At 31.6% G+C, this 20,862-nt stretch overlaps 2 protein-coding genes across 2 annotated transcripts; both read right to left on the reverse strand.

Annotated features, from left to right (window-relative positions):
• Positions 1-1,444: 1,444 nt before the first annotated feature.
• Positions 1,445-13,433, reverse strand: LOC113392385 (cytochrome P450 4C1-like). Its single transcript, XM_026628801.2, has 9 exons — positions 13,211-13,433; positions 8,590-8,699; positions 7,416-7,500; positions 6,482-6,667; positions 5,165-5,541; positions 4,305-4,373; positions 2,861-3,029; positions 2,093-2,272; positions 1,445-1,722 (listed from the first exon to the last, which is right to left on the reverse strand). Exons 1-9 carry the CDS (start codon positions 13,398-13,400, stop codon positions 1,559-1,561), a joined length of 1,530 nt encoding a protein of 509 aa, XP_026484586.2. The 5' UTR covers positions 13,401-13,433; the 3' UTR covers positions 1,445-1,558.
• A 1,596-nt stretch (positions 13,434-15,029) lies between these two features.
• On the reverse strand, positions 15,030-20,842 carry Larp7 (La related protein 7). The gene is made up of 8 exons (XM_064216054.1): positions 20,425-20,842; positions 19,858-20,025; positions 18,974-19,267; positions 18,803-18,835; positions 18,225-18,561; positions 17,339-17,454; positions 16,744-16,836; positions 15,030-15,263 (listed from the first exon to the last, which is right to left on the reverse strand). The coding sequence occupies exons 1-8, from the start codon at positions 20,731-20,733 to the stop codon at positions 15,054-15,056; spliced, it is 1,560 nt and encodes a 519-aa protein (XP_064072124.1). The 5' UTR covers positions 20,734-20,842; the 3' UTR covers positions 15,030-15,053.
• Between the last annotated feature and the right edge of the window lie 20 nt (positions 20,843-20,862).

Genomic DNA, 20,862 nt, shown 5'->3' on the forward strand with positions numbered 1-20,862 from the left:
TCAATGTCATATTTGTCTTTGCTCCTTTGAACACTCTAGGTATTATGATTAAATGTATCTATACGCCGTACAAATTGTATTTATTTTATATTTTTAAAAAAATGGACTAAAAACATTTTTGTTTATTCAATGATGATTTACTATGAGTTTATGAATAAGTTACTATAAAATGATCATTCGCTTTTGATATGTTTTTATATATAATTTATTCTTAAGGATATATTATACGTGCCAGTGCCTCCCGTAACGTTAAGTTGTAATTGTACGTAATTTAAGACTGACTTTGATGTTGCATTTACTTATTGTATGATGTAATAAAAAAATTAATTAAGAAATTTTAGCGTATTTTTTTAACGATACAACTTTTTAAATCCATATTCTTTTTGTTTCTGTATTACCTTTGCCTAAAACAGGTGCTATTTATCTAAATTCGCTCAAAATGGCCGACCTAATATCTTAAGTAAAGTAAAAAAAGTAACTAGGACTAAGTGCGTAGAACGTATTATAGTACCTAAGCAATTCTATGCACAAATTATGCCCTGTCTCTTATCATATCAGTTCATTGTTCCTGCGCCTATCTCCAGTCGTGCCATTATCTCTTCGTCGGATTATGAAAGTGCACCATTGTTTGCCCACACATTTATGCAGTTTAATTATTACACATAACTTACTCGACTAGTGTCTGTTAAAATGCCACCGTGGTCCAAAACGATGAAGAGTACATCGGAAAATACAAGTTACAGTAATATCTGATGTAATGTTATTTGAAAAAACTATTAAATAAATATCGAGTTTAACATGAAGGGATGTCATGTCCGATTTTGTGACCGAATAATATTATACTTATTACAGAATTATAAATTAATTTGAATCTGAACAGTTTTATTTAACTTCATTTTTGTATTTTAACTCTTTCATCTATGTCTTTTTGTATGTTGGTTGGTAGGTTGTTTGTCGATTATTAAAAACTTTAAAAAGATCAAAAGATTGAAAATTGGATAAAATAAACTGTATTAAATTAATTAACCACATACGCAAGAGTACAAGAATGAAATAATTACGTACTCCAATAAAAAAGGCAGTTCGTATGTTTTTATTCTGTCCTATGACAAAGGGTACATGGTGTTACTAAAACAGGTACCTATAATGGACGGTAGGAACTACATTAAAAAAAATGGTTTCATGGTCAGTTTAAAAAAAAGAAACTCAAAGGACATTGAGTAGATAGGTATTTAAGATAGTTCGGGCAATACATTTGAATGACACCTGTAGTAATTTTTCATCTCTTTGAAGATATATTTTTCAATAAATTATATCAAAACATTTTATTAAAAGGTACCTTAGAAAAAATAACAGTCATGTGTTTATTTTTATTTATCAGTATTTTAACTCAATCTTCAATTCATAATAAATATAAAATAATTATTTCGTTGCTATAATATAGTACTATGATAAAAATAGTCTTTAAAAATAAAAGTTATTAAATAATTGTGATAGTCCCAACCGTTAACCTCAAAAAATTACCAACAAAACAAATTCGATAACGTGACGTTAAGCGTCACACTTTTCTTGGACAAAATCGTACAAAAATAGGACGGTCAGCTCGGAGTACAAAATCTACATAGAACTTGAGATCCGCAGTTTTTGTAACTGCCTCCAAACGGTATTTTCTTATCAAACTCGACATTAATGTTTTCATCTGCAACATAGCGAACTTTTGACCTGTAACAGATAAACAAATTTGTCATAGCGTTAAAGATGTACCCGTGATCTAAGCCGGCCGGTCAAATATTAGTGACGACTGGCCGCGCTGAAATGTTATGTTGTTTTCAGGAACAAAAATGAGTAGCTCAAAAGCCACATACTACAGATACGAACACGCATACTGATCGCCATTAAAGAAATATTAGATGTTTACATGTGCATAGACGCAATGTCTTGGAGGACTTACGGCAGGCTAGCCATGACAGCCATATCTGAGATTCAATAAATCTTAATAAACATCTAAGTTTCGTCTTATCCTCGGAACTGATATGATTGAAACTGACGTACCAGGAGGAACAATTAACCAAATATTAGATATAATTCTCACCGATACAGTTTCTAGAGCCAGCGCTAAAAGGTAGGTAGGCGAAGAGATGACGATCGATGGAGTTTTCTGGAAGAAACCTCTCAGGAATATAGCGTTCAGGCTCCGGATACAGGTCCGGTCGGCGGTGTAAATCGTATATGTGAATCTGGCACATTGTCCTTGCCGGTATAACGTAACCCCCTGAGGAAAAGAATTTTCTACATTGTTAAAAAATTAAGAACATCGTATTGTCTAAAAATATTACTAATGTATTGGTTGGTAATATCCGTTCAATACGTTTACCATTTGGAACCAAAGCTAGCTCAGCTTTGGTTACTGCTTGTTCTTTGATTTACATACTGCAGCGTCTCGGGTATAGGACATAACTATACCTCATTACATTACATATACACGCAAAAAAACTAGCTATTGTCTATAGCCGAGTATCCTAAGTTTGAAATGGGCTAGATGAAGATAAATTGGTGGGACTTTTTGTAAAGAAGGTAAATAAGTCACACTTCAGTGCCTCGGAAAGCATCCTGCACGATATCTTACCGGTCATATCAGACTCTGAGGAAAACTTACACTTACTGTTATATTGCCTGCCGTATCAAAACTAGGTCAAAAGGACTTTAATACGTGTGCTATAAATTTGTATGTCATGTGAGTTTCTACACGGAACTTTTCTTAACCAAGTCACGCCATCACGGACAACACATATTTCACGGGTGGTTGATTCTGCCGTGAGGTACGTGTACCAATTCAACAAAAAAATTACAGACCACCTACCTAGTACTATCTCTTCAGTGATCGTTCTAACAATATAAGGTACAGCAGGGTAGAGCCGTAATGTTTCCTTGATACAACATTCCAAATATTTCATCTCTTTCAAATCGCCAATTGTCGCCAGACGACAGGAATCACCGAAAATACTTTTCATTTCTTCATAAATTTTATTCTGAAAAAAGATGTACAATGTGCCTGTGACGTCAACGCTTTAAATGATACCCCTACTAATATATGGTTTTTAAAGACCAAACATAAAAAAAATCAAATACATTTATTAACTTAGCCACAGGACAGGACAAATTTACAACATCCTATAATATTATCAGATATATTGTTACATAAATACTAGCGGGTCACTAGCTTACGGTAAAAAGTTGCCGTTTCGAATTATTTATGAATCTAAAGTACACAAAATTATGAATCTAAAGTACACAAAATTATGAATCTAAAGTAATCCCGGCAGAAGTCAAAGGAGACTGGCGGGGAGCGGGCGAGCGGGTTCGTCCAACGCTCGCGCTGCCGCGCGGCTTTGCCATTTTTACAGGTTATTGAACTAATTTTGCAAATGGTGTTTTACTTTGTTTTATTTTCCATGTGAATTATTTTGTTCGAAAATTTCACTTTTTTTATTATTCGTCTATTTGCTTTTTCGATAATCTTATTAACCTTACATTAATAAGTATTAATCGTCGGTTCATTTAATGTAATGACGTCGGCGCCATTCTATATATATACTTTTAACGTACTTGAATATTATAACACATTATTTTGGTTGGCGTCTTTTTTTCTATAATTAAATATCATATCTGTGTATTTTATTTAGTTTTTTTTTTTGTTATTGCACATTCTTTAAGTCCTTTCTGTAAATTTATAAGGAATTAATTTATCAAGTTATTTAAATGTTCAGTATATAGTTGAGATGACCTTCTTTCTTGAGAAGTTTTACCACTACGCCACGGTTTCCTGTCTTTGTTCTTGACCGCCGAATACGGAATAATGTATTAATATTAGGTGCCGGCAGGGCCGGATCTACCATATGGCTTTTTGGGCTTCAGCCCAGGGACCCGTGGATTCAAGGGAGCCCCAGCTAAGTCAAGTTAAAGTCAAAAATAGATGATAATGCGAAAGAATCCATAACTTTATTAAATTAAACAGGTAGTATGGTTTCAAGTCTACAGGTCCCTCTAAACTATGGGTGCCGGTTTGTATTCGTAATTTTATTAAAAACCTTTTATGGTTGGTTGGTCTCTCAGCAAAGATATTGCATCTCTAGACACCTTAAATAACGATAATAATCACGACTCGTAAATCACAAGACTTCTAAATGGTTAAGCCAACAAAATGTATACGTAGTCTATGTTTTAATTAAAAAATTAAGAATTTCTTAATTCGATAAGTTTTGTTTAATTTTAAATATTGTTTAAATGAAACGGACTTCACTTACCTGTATTTCTAGATTATTCGCTATTAACATAATCAAGTATGCCATTGTCACGGATGTTGTATCGAATCCCTGAAATAATATTTCGTAAATAAATACCAGTAAACAACTTAACGCTTAATTGACTAAAGTCTAAATATACATGAATTTCGAATGGGATAATTTACAAATTCAAGAGGTTATACTACCTGAATTTTATTAGCAACGCATACATTTACAGTCTAAATGTATAACTGTATTTGTATTCAAAATATTACACGAGCTAATAGTCGCTGAATGAAGAAGAAAATAAAACGTTGTTTTAGTTTCTTAATCTATTAAGAAACTAAAACAACGTGCAAAATAATAACATATTCCAAGAGAAGAAATCTTAACATAAGTAACAACAACAACTATAGAGATTTTCTGCAAGAACAAATTCGAAACTCATCTCGGAACACATTCGTTAAGTTATTATAGTATTGATAATAATAATAATTAATAATTATTAAATTTCAAGAAACGCATCAAACAACGTATCGATAAGTTGGCTACAAAATTCGCATGAGTGACAGACATTATACAGAGTGAGTTCTCAGAGTGTAGCAATCTATACTATATTACTAACACTATAAATACGAAAGTAACTGTCAACTGTCTGTCTATCTATTGCTCTTTCATAGCCAAACCACTGAACCGAATTTGATGAAAATTGGTATGTAGCTAGTTTGATCCCTCGAAGGGACATATGACATAGGACTTATTTTTATACCTAGAACCTAATACGCGAGCGAAGCCAACCAACGAGTTCAGTATAAAGTTTCGAAGTCGCGCAAACGCATATAAATTTATATTATATATATATATATATAAATTATACATACTCTGAACATAAAAGTGTCCACTTCCTCTCTGATGCCGTCAACGTCAATTTTACCTTCCCTTTCGTTTTCAATTAACAAGTCTAACATTGCTAGGCGACCCTTTTTATTCAATATTTTCTCAGTTTCATTTTGTTTGTAATTATCACTATTTATGTACGATTTGCGTTCTTTGATAATACTCTTTGTGATCTGGTGCAATTCTTTTATCGCCGCTCTTTCTTCCCATCCGTATTTTGAAATTTGAAACGTAATGTCTAAATAAAGTAAGAAATTTAACATTCTTGGAAACAATGCCGCAGCGATTCTGTGTATCGCTTCTAAATATTTTGTTGTTAGTGAATCTATGTCTTCTTTCATTGAAGTTCCCATAACTGTTTCTAAAATAAAATATAATGCGTTATATAAAAATTCACATAGAGGCAAATAAAATGAATGTACATCGCCAGAGAGAGCACAGATTCCATTGAGTTAGAAAGGTCGCCGTGACCAAAATGGGTGGATATCATGATCATATTAAAACTTTTAGATTACAGAAGGTGTGATCAAACATCATTCAACCCACATTAGATCCGGTGTGACAAGCAACCGCAACATCCGTTTTTAATAATGCATGGTACTTGCGTAATATAGTTGTAAATCATTCATTACAATGTGTTTTTATATAATATAATACAATAAGAAGATTTCATTATTTCTGTTATGGAAAAAATATTAATTAGTACGATTAGTATTTTTTCCAATTAAAAAAAGAAATGTTTAAGTAGCACTGAGCACGCGAGTCGTAATCATATAAAAATAAATTACAACGACTAAAAATAGAAGCTGTTGAATATATATTTATATTCTATTTCAGGGTTAAGAAATTAAAATGGAACTTAACAACAGCATTAGAGCTCCTTTTAGTAATGTATTCACCGAAGGGCGTAAGATGAGATCGACGAAGCTACAGGTTCTATCAAGTGTTTATCAATTGTTATACGGTGGCCGATCATTTTCGCTAATAATAATAATAAATAAAAAAATATTAAGTTACAACAAATATTTTGCTTAGTGACAGGACTGTGTGTAATCATGTTTGGGTACCAATATGATCCATGATAGGTAAGGTCTCACTCACTCTCTCACAAGAGAATATAAATAATTGTTCCCGATGTTTTTGGCGCATTGACGATTTTAGGAATGGTAAAATATCTTACAGCACCAGTGTCTTCAGGCGGAAGTGACCACTTACTACAGAACACAGGTGGCCCATCTCTACATCCGTCGTAAGAGAAAGTGCGTGTAATCATAATGTTTAGAAAACAAATATCAACTTACTACATATAATTCGAAGAGTGGTTTTATTAATAAGTCGATTAACGTCAGCCTGTTCCATTACAGCTTCCTTATCAACAGCTGCCATAAATACTTCAGCCTCGTCTGCGAATGTTCGGGCATATTTCCTAAGGACGTCGAAATGAAAGGCGTGAGTCAGCAATTTCCTCCGATATTGCCATTTACTACCTGGAAATATTTTAATTTTGTGTGAGAAATCTATTCTGCCTAAAATAATATAATAATATCACAGCCCGGATCGCACGCCTATTTAACTAACCAATTACTTAAGCAATGCATTTTATCACCACTGGTGTTATTTTTGTCCCCACCGGTGATCTATTTACATTTCCCACTAAATTGATTTGAAACAAATTAAATATTCATAAACAAACTATGTTAGGAATATTCCATATTAGTAAAAAAGTAGTAAGATTGTCATTGTCAAATATTCATGATTGTCATGTCATTGTAAAATCAGTAGTTACCCCTTTTCCATCATTTCAAATTCGAATTCAATAAAATACGACAACATAATCAAGTATTGAGACTTAATAGAACAAGTTGCAGATTGTAAAATATGTAATTGGATATAAATATACCGATAATTTCGCAAGAGCGTGTACCGTTTGCCGTGCTATTAATATTAATTAGAGAGACATGGCATCTAGTTGATAGTTGGTCCATTGGCCGTTTTTGGGCATGCACCTGCAGATCACACGACGACGACACATTTAATATGAGCTGGTACCGCAAACTCGGTTCGACTACTTGTCCATTATGATCCTGTTTTTCACACACATTTTTTATTTACAAACATTTGCATTGGAGCCTCTAGGTTCGTATGTACAGGCTTAACATAATTATTCTTCCGTATTCGATAAGAATAAAATACTTAATCAATAATGTGTATATATTTAACTGTGCACCTACTTACCATTGCTAATAAGTAATCCGTCGCCGAGCCATCGCCGCAAAAATGTGTACGGTTTATATTTTTTGGTACATTTCGTAATTACAGTCTGAAATTTGTTTGTTTTTTCAACATATCAATAATAATCACAAACTCAAACGGTAATTGTATGATGGAATTTTGGAGTTACTTAATCAATTGTTTTTTTTTAAATATAGGTAATGTAATATGTAATATTTATCTGATAATTAATTATTTATATGAAGTATAGAAAATGATGCTTAGGATAACGAGCCAGTGACATGACCGAGCTATGCTATAAATACTTCGAAGAATACTTCGGAACTAACAATGTACCAATTATTTATTTTATTAATGTTGCCTTAAAAAATATTGGCATTAATTATATTAGTTTTAGATATATAGTTTTAATATCTATTTGAGTAATGTCTTGTAAAAGTACAGTATAGTACAGTAATACCAATTATAAACCGAACAGTCAACAACAGGAAATCAGTACAATCCATAGACAATAAGAAATACTTATATGACTCCGTGTCAAATACTGACAGTAAAAATTTCAAAACGAGTGACAAAAATAAGAAACAGTCTATTTAAATATAGGTTTAAATATATTTTTGGTCAAGATAATCTGCAATACCTACATAATACATAAATATATTTACACTATAACCTGACTAATTTACTCCTAGTTCGTACGTCATCCTAAGTATCACTTCGCTCACGAAGGCTTACTTTAAATTATCTATAATCATAATTTGTATTTTTTTGTCGTCGTTTTTCTTATGCACACACACACACACACACGCATACCAACACATACATATTATAGGTACGAGCTTCACTCAAATATAATGCACGACGACGACACGAATGGATCTATATATATATTATAAATCTAGAGACTTTATTGTTTGCTTGAATGAACTAATATCAGAAAAGTAAGATACCTTTTTTATTGAGGAAGGTTTTAGGTTATAAAGCCAAAGAGCACAGAACAAATATTATTCAAATTCATTAGACAATTCGAATATTCGTTTAATTTTCGATTATCGAGAAAGGTTAATGATCGTTATTTTTTATGGAATTCGTAAGCAAAAATTATTTAAGAATTTTTTTTTTTTGAGTATTCTCTGTTAACAATAATTTTGAGATAATATACACAGAACACATTTACCTCAATATCGTTAGGATTATAAATATGAATAGCTGTTACATCCAAAGTACCCGACGCAATCACATCACCGTAGGTCTTGTTTAGAGTTCTCAAATATTCAAACAATTTATCTGTAACAAAAAAAGTAAACATAATATAAAAAAAATGGAACTCGAATTAACGAAATAGCATAACAATATCGAGTTTTATTATATCATATATAGATATGACCTTTGATTATATTTACCTATGTATAGCTAGAGCGACGCACTACAAAAGAACTAAAACAAACGAATCAACCTTATTATCTATTCTATATTAGGGTCTTCTCAACAATCTCGAAAACTCATTCTATTATTCTAGAGTGCGTGTACTTAGTGCTTGCTGTAAATTTTTCTGATCGACATTAACTTTGCAATGACGAACATTTTATTTTCTTAATTTAATGATTTTAAATATTGTAAAAATATTTTAAAAAATACAAAAGTTCAAGTCATTCAAGCGTTATCCGAAAATTTTAAGACTTTCTACTATATATTATTACTTCAAAGTAAAATTTAAATAGAAAACTTAAAATAATAGAAGCTTGTACAATGTTACGTCGGTCGGACGTGAATAACAGGCAGTAACTGCTACAAATACCGATTACAAAAATCATTATTAAGTTATTGTTGCGAACGGGGGTCCTTTTGTTTGGGGTCCCTTTGGCTAGTGGTTGGGGTCTCTTTAGTTGGTATAACTCTTTTTTGGAAAATAAGTTAAAAAATATTGAATTCTAATTTGAATTACGCATTCCATCATTCCAACAATTGTTATATAGTCATGTGCGGCAAGTGTACGCACTTAAGATTTGTGATGCTATAAAATCGAAAATTATGAGTAAAATAAAACAAAAAAAAGGTTAATCAGTTAGATTATTTATTAATTAACAAAATTATAAACAGAACAAACCTTGTTTGTCACAAAAAAAAATATCAAAACGAAGGTATGGATGTGTACAAATACCTCAATGTGCGGGTAAGTGTGCGCTGTCCTGGGGTATGTGTACGCAACTTCAAATTGAGGTAATTATGTATTATTTTTTCTACTCTGACTAGGAAATACTGTTCTTATAAAACTTTAAGCTCACAATCATCGCTTACAGTAACAACTACACCACAAAAGAATATAATAATTAAGAATGAGATCAATCAACAAAACCTAAAACTCCTTATTGCAAAGGTTTTTTTTTTTTAATTTAAAGAAGTTTATTTCCAAAAAGAACAAAGTTCGCTTACAAAGGAAATTTTAAAATTATAACTACAATTAAGATATTACAAATAATAAACAGTAGTGATATCAAACAAGACCAGTGAAATCCTCCTTAATATATGGGTTCTTAATCGTTTTTTAAATATATTTAGAGATTTTGAATTTACAACACTTAGAGGCAAAGAGTTATACAGCTGTGCTCCTTCAAATGAAATAGTTTTAATACCGTACTTGGTTCGAGTTTTAGGTGTTTCTAGTTTATATCTGTTCCTTGTGTGGTAAGAATGGGTTTTGGTTTTAAAGGTAATTTGAGAATGAGTAAGTTTTGTTAATATTTTTCGAATAAGTATACATAATTTATATTTATACATTTGTTTAATAGATAAAATTTTAGTTGTTTTATATAAATCTTTAGTAGGTGTATAATAATCCATATGAAATAAGACCTTGATAAGTTTATTTTGAGAGATCTGCAAATTTTTTATATGTGTTTTTGCCGCGTTGCCCCATATTTCTATAAGGTATTCTAATACTGGTTTTACTAAAGTATTGTAAATAATTCGTACTCTTGGAGGAATACAACGTGCAGATTTACGTAAAGCTCCAGTAAGCGAAGTTATTTTGGAATGTATAGAATCTATATGAGGTTTCCAAGTTAATTTTTATCTAAAATTAATCCCAAGTATTTTTCATTATTTGACTGTTAGATAGTTTGATTGTTAAGTATCAATTAATTATGGGAAGGAATAGATTTATTTTTGGCCGAAAAAATCATATATGAGGTTTTTGAGACGTTTAATGTAAGTAAATTGTACTGTAACCATTCGTTTAGGATATTTAAATCGTTTTGAGCTGTTTCAATAATAGAAAAGAGCTGTGCGATTAGCAGCATTGACATTCAATGATTAATTATCTTCATAATCTTGTATACTTATACAATCTTTGTCATTGACGTAGATTGTATACAAGATGCTCAAACTCGAACTCCTTTATTCAATATTATTACACTTACTTATTGATAGTTAAATTAAGCACTACCACCGATTTGAAAAAGAAAATACCCTGACCTGAGAATAAACCGCCGAAAGAAATTCAGCGGATCTTTTTTTTGCTGTCAATTTTGTTATTTACATAATACATTGAATATGAATAGAAATAGCCAGTAGGCGATTGTTTTATTCGCAAAGTGTGCTATCAATCATAAACTCACTAATTGTAGCGTTATTTAACATTTTTTTTAATTTGGCAACAAAGGCATTTTGAACGCTTTCCGGGATCCTTTTGCAGAACCGTATACATTGCCCCACAAAAGAGTTACTGATTCTATGTAGTCGACTAACAGGAGTAACAAGTTTGTGTTTGTTCCTTGTTGGTATATAACTCATAAAATCATTAATATTTTTCCGTACCTAGTACATAACATTATAGAATTATAACTTTTAAAATATCATTACAACTTGTAAAATATTGTATAATATCACTTCGAAATATTGTTGTTTAACAATCACAATACGTTTCAGTATTTCTCAAGTAGCGTGAAACTCGATTAGCGAATAAACTCTTTTAAACTTTGATCAATTTAATACACGTTTTCGCTAAATTGAGTAAATTAGTAATCATTACAATATCATTGTAAATAATCAGTGCTTGACTAACAACAACTAAAATCATTTCACTTAATATTAGATGAAATTAAGAGATGGATCTGGTACGTCGTTGACCTCGCTCGATTGGACCCAGGAATATTCCCCGAACAAACCTTACACCCCCTGTGCCTTGAGTTTGCGGACAAAATGGCCACAGACCCGCGACACACAAAAAAAAACCTTTAAAAATATTTCAGTGTTTCCTCAGTATTATGGTAATATTCTTGTATTGTATATGGAAATTAAAAAATGTTATTCCAATTCAATTCAAAATTCAATTTCTACAAGCTTCAACGTACAGTCATAGAGAGTAAAATAGTACAATGGCATAAAATTAAAGGCGAATATAATTGCTAGCATGTTATGTATCGTTTACATGTCCAAGGCTTAAAGTAATTTCAAATAAACAATACATCTCGAATACATATCATGGTTCTTAATGGAGTTGAATCGGTGTATTATACAATCAGTATTATTCTTTGATTAGTCGTACGAACGGTAAAATGAAATTATCGAGCAGCAATTTACTTTACGGCTATTTATTTTATAATTGGTGTAAGTGTCTAATTTTTAAGAGCTTTGCTTAGATCTGTATGGATTCGTAAAATAGCAATTGTATAGTCTAATCCAATCGAAGGAAAAAATATAAGGAAAGCTTAAATTACAGCATACAGCGCGATTTCTTAGCTTAGCTATATTGTGCACTTCTAACAGTTCCTGACTGATATGTCTGTATTTATATCACCATACTATTCCACTGAACTACTTATATCCAGATTAATTTTACTTCCAAAGTGCGATAACAGTGTCGTCGACGTTCAAAACACCAATTTTTGGAAATCCTTTTTTAATATTAAATACGCCTTTTTAAATGCTCGATTCACATTGATATAGACGAGCCAATGAGTTGCAATGGATGTGCAAGGGGACGTCCATTGAAACTTACAGATTGACTGACTTTTGACTGATTCGAACGTAGAAAGGAAAACTACTTAAAAACAGTAGCGTAAACAGTGGGTATATTGCTGTTTTTTATCTTTATTTAACTTAGAAGAAATGGAATACTTTTATACTAATAATAATAATAGTTTACATTTAATAAATATATGTATTTTATTTTCATATGTTATTGAATAGGCTATTAATTTACTAAAACGTCATATGACTTGTAATTATTTTTATTACTTATTAAAAAACACGGTGCGTGTAAAGTGGCATAATAATTTGAAACGCTTTCCGTAGATAATAAGTTCCGTTGAATTTCATAATTACGAGCACTTATGACAATGTTAACTCGTTAAAATTCTCTACTCGCTTATTAAACATTGATTTGATCTTTATATAATAATCTCAATTAAAAATAAATAATAGTTAATGATTATTATTTGCATTACATAATATATTTTTGATAGTTAATAATTTCAGTTAACAAAAATATTAAAATAACTTATAAACCAGTATAAAAATCCAATTGCAATTTGGATCGATACCTAGCCTGGATAGTATTGACAAGGACGAAAAAATCGTAGCCTATGAATATGTTTGATATATAGGTAATTTGTCGTTACTAAAACACAATTAGATCCCTGAGACTGAAATCAGTTTGGATACGTAATATGATGTTTTGAATAAAATCATATTTAGTGTCGTTTTAAAATTAGGTAAACCAATTTATTACCAACTTGGTTATATCTTATAATATAACAAAAAGGATATGTTTTAAGAACATAAAAATATATAGTAACCTCGAGGCAATTTAAAATTGTGCACATTTCCAATAAGTGGCCATCGGGGAGGTCCAGGGATTTTAGCGAACAGTCGACCTCTTCGAGAAAATCGACAGTACAAATATAAAACTACAACAATTATAAATAACACTATAAAAATCACTTTCATGACACTACTTTGTATTAGACAACCCACAAAGTTGATCATTTCTGATCTGCGGTCTGAATCTTACTGTGGAATAATACTCATCGTTATTGATATATACCAAGTGCAACGAGAAGTTAATTCTTCTAGATCCATTAATACGAAAACTGAAGTAAAAATACTAGCGTACGATTTCCGATACCCGTAAATTTATTAAAGAGTACTTAAGCTAGTAAAAATTTACAATTAGTGAATATTTAAATATAATATGAACATTCATACGAATATATCGTGATGACAATGATGTAGGTATGTTTCGTATATATACGAGTATGTATCCCGTGCTTGTTAATGTTATTAAGTTATTGTGTGTAATTGTGTATGCGACGGCTTAGAACGCGCTCAAATTCGGAGATGCCATTTACTTTTAAGTCTAAATAAAAAAAACTTTTTATGAATTAACACCGTTTTACTTGGTGTTGTGGTGGTGTAGGGTTTTGTGCAAGTCCGTCTGAATAGGTACCACTCACTCATCAAATATTGTACCGCCCAACATCAATACTTAGTATTGTTGTGTTCCGTTTTGAAGGGTGAGTGAGCCAGTGTAACTAAAGGCACTAGGGATATAACATCTTAGTTCCCAAGTTCGGCGGCGCATTGGCGATAAATGGAATGGTTAATATTTCTTACTGTGTCAGTGGCTCTGACAGTGGTGACCACCAAGTGGCCTGCTGTGCATAGCGCATAGCTGTTTAAAATAAAACCATATTTAAGTAAGTAGAACATAATCAAAGACTAAAATGAATAATATGCCTGCAACAAAATCTTTGACAACGTGAAAATTTGTATACGGATTTACGTCGCATTAGAAAAATATAATTAGTATATCTCTCATCTTATACGGCGGTTATTATACGGTTATTTAAACACAAATTACGTTTGTGTTATATTTCGTTGCAAAATAAAAAAAACGACAACAAGAATTAAATTACAAAATTAACATTCTTATCCGAAGTACGAGAATGTAAATTTTGTAACATTTCTCGTATTCGCGTTGAGTTTGAGGGTTAATTAAATTATGATGTCGGCTGGTGACATATTTAATTTATAATAATTGCGAAATTAGATATTTGTAACCATGAAATGCAGTCATAACGTGTGATGGAAAATTAGTTGGCAGACCCAACATCTATTACTGGTCGTACAATTTTTAGTGTTAGCAAATATCTAAGCTACTAATATAAACTAGCTGTTCGTCCCGACTTTGTCCGGGTCAAATAATAATTTTATTTAGTTTCCGATCGCAATGCCACTTGCCACTTTCAAGGGTTAACGTCAATTGGCGACTGGTCTAAAGTTTGCAAAGTCCATTACTTTCATGGAAATTGTACACTGTACCAATCAAAATAAACAATTGTTTAGTACAATCTTTAGTTGATTTTTCAAAATATTGTGTTTTTAAGATACTATTACTTACATTTTTTGATATAATTTTATATTTCTCTAAAATTAAACTAATTCATAGAAATCACCTTGAAAAAATTACTTAGGAAAACTTCATATGAGATTTCCTTCACATTTTCAAGCAACTTTATATATACAAAATTTTTTTCAATAAAGGAGTAGACTCTGGTGCGCGCGTGTGTGTAAAGTGGCACGGAGAGGGTTTTTTTTTCAAAATAAAAAGGGGAATAATCTTAAAATGTTTTATTAAAGTCATTCGTCTTCGAAACGTATGTGCGTGTGCGTGGGCTGCGGCGAGGCGGGCGCCAGCGCGGCGGGCGCGCCGAGCGCGGCGGCGCGCGCCCACACCCGCGCGCGCCCGCGCACCCGCTTGCCCGCGCGCGCGCCGTCCGCCTGGCGCCACTGCTCCTGCTCCTCCGCGCCGCACAGCACGCGCGCGCACCCGCTCGAACTCGCGCTGTACTGTGGACGAGATTCACAATGCACATTTTAAAAAATCTGCTAACATTTACATACGCTACTGCTGTGAATGTTTAAGTACCTACTTTAGTATTTTTTGTACCATTTGCCATAACTTGTCTAAGCAGTTAGTTTGTGATGTATATATCGCAGTCATCTGGTTGAATCTGCTATTTCATTGTATGACTACCGCGTTTATTGAAGTACCCACGTATCATGTATTCTACCCAATAGTAATACTTAATACTGTTGTGTTACGGTTTGAAGGATGAGTGACACAGAGTAAGTACACTGAGTACCTAACGGATACGGGACGTAACATCATACCTCCCAAGGTTGGTTGCATTGAGGTAAGATTGATACTTCATAAAGTACCAATGTCTATGGGCAGTGGTGATCACATACCCAGCCATTTGCCAGTCAACCCAAAAATTTGACATAAACACATATGATCTAATCTATTCTTTGCAGTTCGCTCTTCATTTGAAGTAAGGACAGCTAGTTCTTTATATGGAAAAACACTTCTGTAAATCAACTTTACGATGGCTTATAGTATATTAAAACACTGTAAATCATAAACGTTGTATAATTATAGTAATTACAAATCATTTAAAAGATTTATTATAATTGTTTACTGTAAATGTCAAATATTATATACGAGTTAGTCTGTAGACCAACATCGAAATTATTAAATTATTGCCTCCCAGAATAAAACCTACTATCAAGCTAATGAATTTGTTTTTTTTTTGTTACGGTTTCACGTCTAACTTTTTTTTTATTTTATAGGTGTAAGAACAAAGTCGCTGTAAGAAATATTAACCATTCCTATACATCACACCAATGCGCCACCAACCTCGGGAAGTGAGATGTTATGTCCCTTGTGCCTGTAGTTACACTGGCTCACTCACCCTTCAAACCGGAACACACCAATACTGCTGTTTGGCTGTAAAAGATCTATACTACTATACTACGGTAGAATATAATACTAAACAATCATTGAATTTTGCATACAAATTGTCAGGGGATATATAAAGACATGGGGTACCTAACGCCCGGGATGCCTTTTCACTTACAGGAAATGCCATGAGTCGAAACTAATTTTGTATAAATATTTAAAAAACTAAATCAAGAATTTTCGTTCCTTTGCTAATTTCTTATTCAAAATTTGTCTAGCGATCTCAGATTCCTGTCGAAGCTAAACATGTTTACATTACTCTTGACCGGTTAGTTAAGTAGTGTATCTGAAGTAAAAATTAAAAACCCCGCGATTTTTTGAAATCGAAATGGTTAGTTAGGAAATATTAATTATTTCAACTTGTCGAGTGCTCAGAGACTAGAAGGGACGAGAACCAGTTTCTTGATCGCCCTAATCGAGACTCTGAGGATAATATTCATAATAATGTCATGGTCACCTATTAACAGTATTTTAAAGTCGAAGGACTGGCGTTATATGTTATATTAAGTACATAAATTAATCACTTACTTCATCAGCAGCTTTCGAGGAATCGAAGCGAATAAAAACTTCTGTTTGGCCTTCTTTAACATCGACGTGCAACACATGAATGTTACTTTTTATCTAAAACAAAAATTAATGTAAATAAAAAACAATAAATAATTATTTGTTTGGTAAGGCAAATTTCACAATCACTATTTATTAAAACTTAAACATCAAAAATTTTTTTTTTTGGGTTATGATAGTTTTAGGGTTGCCATGTGTAAAAAAAAAATCCTCATTAAAGTCATGCCACTCAAAAATGCGTTAGTATGCGACTGAGACATAGAAACGGCAATTTGGATTTAATGTTTGTTTTTTATTAATTAATATAAATTAAAGTTGTTAAATAATCATCATCTATTGAGGTCTTGAGTCTTGTTTCGTACTGTATATACTTATTATTACCATCAGTACAGACCCCGCTCTAACATAGCCTTCTGGCGTCTATATCTAATCAAAAATTTAGACATAAACATTTTTTTTTAAACCATTTTACTATTATGGAATATTCCTAACACGAAACGCTTTCCACCAGCAGACATTACTAACATTATACTTAAAATAAAGAAAATTTTATGCATACTGTTCTCTTCGTGAGCCTCACATCCAAGCAAGGCTCTGGAAGCACCTCTTTCACAAAGACTCCGGGGATCTTCTGCAACGGTTCTACTTGTTTGGCAGGTATATCTCGTGTACTAACTGAAAAGAAATTTAAGGTTTAAAAAATAAAAACTTTATTTTCATATAATGCACTTAACAGGTATGCTTAACACACATACAATTGCAGCAGACTTGCAGGGACGAAAAACTAACAGATCTTCGTACAGCATATTTAATAGCCATGCAAGGACACTATTAAATATAATATTATATATAATACAAATAGTAATATATATAACATACAAAACGAGAACATATAAAATAAGAACGAGGAGTTAATGAAAAAAAATAAGATTTAACATGTCAAAGATAGAAAAAAACTCAGCGAATTTATTCTTTTTTTTTTTTTATATTTCCTTTTGGACTATATGCAGCGAATCATTTTAAATTTTTCCCTATTAGACTCTGTTCACATGTTGAAAAAATTAAAACATTGTTTATGTGGTTATACCTTGATTCAATAAACATAAATAATTCATGATAAAGAATTCAAAGTCTTAATTATAGTTTATAATTATAGAATTGATAGTAGAGTTAATTTACTATATGTATATATATATATTTTTATTCCGTATTTAAGTAGAGTGAATTTTTGATAAATTTTTGAACAATAAGAACTAATACTTGGTATTATTACATTACATTGACTTAATCTCCTAAAACCATAAAACATTTTGACTTTATAAGATTTGTTAACACTCTTCCCCCTAATAATGACAAAGTGCCATCTAACTCGAATGTGCGGATTACGTGTTATCTAAAACTAGGCAGTAAAATAGTTATTAAAACAACTGAGAAAACATTATTACCAGGTTCAACTTCTACAGGTGGTGCTGCGGGTGCTGGTATCCCTGAATAAGCATGCCTTTTATTCCGCAGATTCATTTTAATATCCCTCATATATTTTCTCTGAAGGTTTAAATATTTATTCCTTAAAGATTTCCATTCAGATTTTGATAAAACTTGTAAACCCCAAAGAGCGCCCTTTGGAGCTTCTCCTTTTGAAAGACCTTTCGATTTGCCCTTCTCTTTGGAAGACCTTTTCTTTAGTTTTTTCTTTCTCGGGGTATCATCTGTATCTTTAATTTCATCGTGACTTGTCATTTCTTCTTTCGATTCTATATCAACATCTATAGGTTTATCTTCCTAAAAGAAAATAAAGACAAATTGAATTTATAATAAAACAATTAATTTAATAAAAAAATTTATGTCCTTAGCCCAGTAATTATTACTATGACAAAAAAAAATTAAATATTTCATTTTGCTTACATATAGTAGAAGTGTCTATTTGAAAATTCAAAATTTCAAATTATTTATTATGTAAAACTATGTTCTATCAGGCACTTATAAAAGTCAAGTAATGATAAATAAAAGTTCATATTATTACCTCAGTTGGTGTTGCTATACTTTTGTTTTCTTCCTGAAACAATGAAATACACTTATATATATATAAAAAAAAATACATACATTTTGAATTTAGAATGTATCCTCGCAATTTTATAATATACTTATAGTTTTCAAGTTAAGCTTCATGCTAGTAATTACTACTATTACTTACGGTTGGAGTATCAATCATTTTTTCACTATCCGATTCCAGATCCTGTTTCAATTCTAAATTCTTCAATGGTTTCTTTTCTTTGACCTTCTTAGTCTTTTTCTTTGGTGGTTCATATTCATCTTTTACATCTGGATTATTCTCAGGATTTTCCTCTATGGTATCAACATTGAACATTTTTATAGATGACAATTCCTCTGGAGGCATGCAGGATGGCAGCTTGCAGCCCATTTTTGTGAAAGCATTGATGCATTTCTGTGCATCTTGTGATGTACAGAATTCTATAAAGGCAAAACCCTAAAGAGTTTATATAAATTAATTACCATATATTACTGAGTAAGGCACAATTGCCGATTCAAATTAGACAAATTAAGATAAAAAACAACTTTAACATGGCATGAGATCATAGTATTATTTTTTGTATGTGGTAGAATATGGATGAGAAGGGCTGAAGATTGGACTATGCCTGGTACGATTGGTATGCCTCTGCCTATGTCCAGCAGTGGACTAATACAGGCTGATCATGATGATTATTTTTTGTATTCATGAAAAAATTGTATTTGGAATATCAACAATTTTGCTATTGAAACTTTAAACATAAAGCATAAATGAATAACATCAGTCAAGTGAAATACTTTTTGTATTTAAAATAATGATATTTTAATTAAGAACTATTTACACATATGTAAAGCTACAGTGTATTTATCTTTATTCTTCCTGCTATTGTGATATAGTATAATGCAAAGATTTAATCTCTTGATCAAATTTGAACCTTAGCTAAAAATATAAAGACAACTTTGCATTGATAAAAAAAAACATTAAAAAAGGAATAAATTAATATACCACATGAGTAAAAATTTTCCTTATTTATAAATAATTATGCATACCTTAATATTTTGTGAATTCTTAAACTTTGGTAGTGATATATAGGCAACTTCACCATAATCAGAGAAGACTCGTTCTAACCATTCTCTACTAGCTGAAACAGGTATTGACTCTACATATATAGTTCGTAGGTCTGCATCATAAGGCATCATTTGAGTTTTTCTTCGTACCTTTAAAGATTAAAATGGTAATTTTATATATACAACTCAATTTTATTTTTTATGAAATTCTACCACATTTATTGATGCAGCATGGTGGAATAAGCTCCAAACTTATTTCTCAAGGAGAGAGGAGCCAGCATTAGAACACTTACAGGTTGTTTATTTTTAATTAAAATTTATACTAAGTTTGGTATTTTTGAATGTGTTCCTTGTGAATATGAATCCTTGAAATTAGGCACTACAATCTCACTTATATAAAGTATTGTTCTTGTAAAGCTAGACAATACATGTATGCTTCACATAGTCATGATGTTAAAAAAGGGCTACACAGGCAACAATGACTTTTAAAGTAAACAGTTAGTTTGAATATGCAGTCTACTATTATTATTAAATTTGTACAGTACTCACTTTTAATTTATCTTCAGATAATTCTAAAAATGTCGAGTGTTTCATAGCTTTAACAATATCTCCAATATCTTGGGTTAGAGTACGAATCTTGTTAAATTTGAGAAATTCGTTCAGTGGTACAAAAGGATCGCTCTTAACCAAATCTCCGAGAAATCTATCCTTGCTGAGGTTCGCATCGCTGAAGTAAAACTGCATTTGTTTCATTATATTTTCATATAATTGCTTTTTACGATGCCGAATTCGTTTTCTTGGATTATTTTCATGTTTGGTTTCTTGATCCACAGGATCAGTATTTTCTGACTCCGACATTTTTCAATCGTAAAATTACAATAACAAATACAATGTGACTGAAAAAATACTGCAAATAAATACGGTTATGTAAAAAACTAAAAGCAATAAAAAGTTCGGAATATTAATTCCGCCAATTCAATTCTTAAC

This window comes from Vanessa tameamea, chromosome 10 (genome assembly GCF_037043105.1).
Source record: "Vanessa tameamea isolate UH-Manoa-2023 chromosome 10, ilVanTame1 primary haplotype, whole genome shotgun sequence".
In the NCBI taxonomy this organism is placed as follows: Eukaryota; Metazoa; Arthropoda; class Insecta; order Lepidoptera; family Nymphalidae; genus Vanessa; species Vanessa tameamea.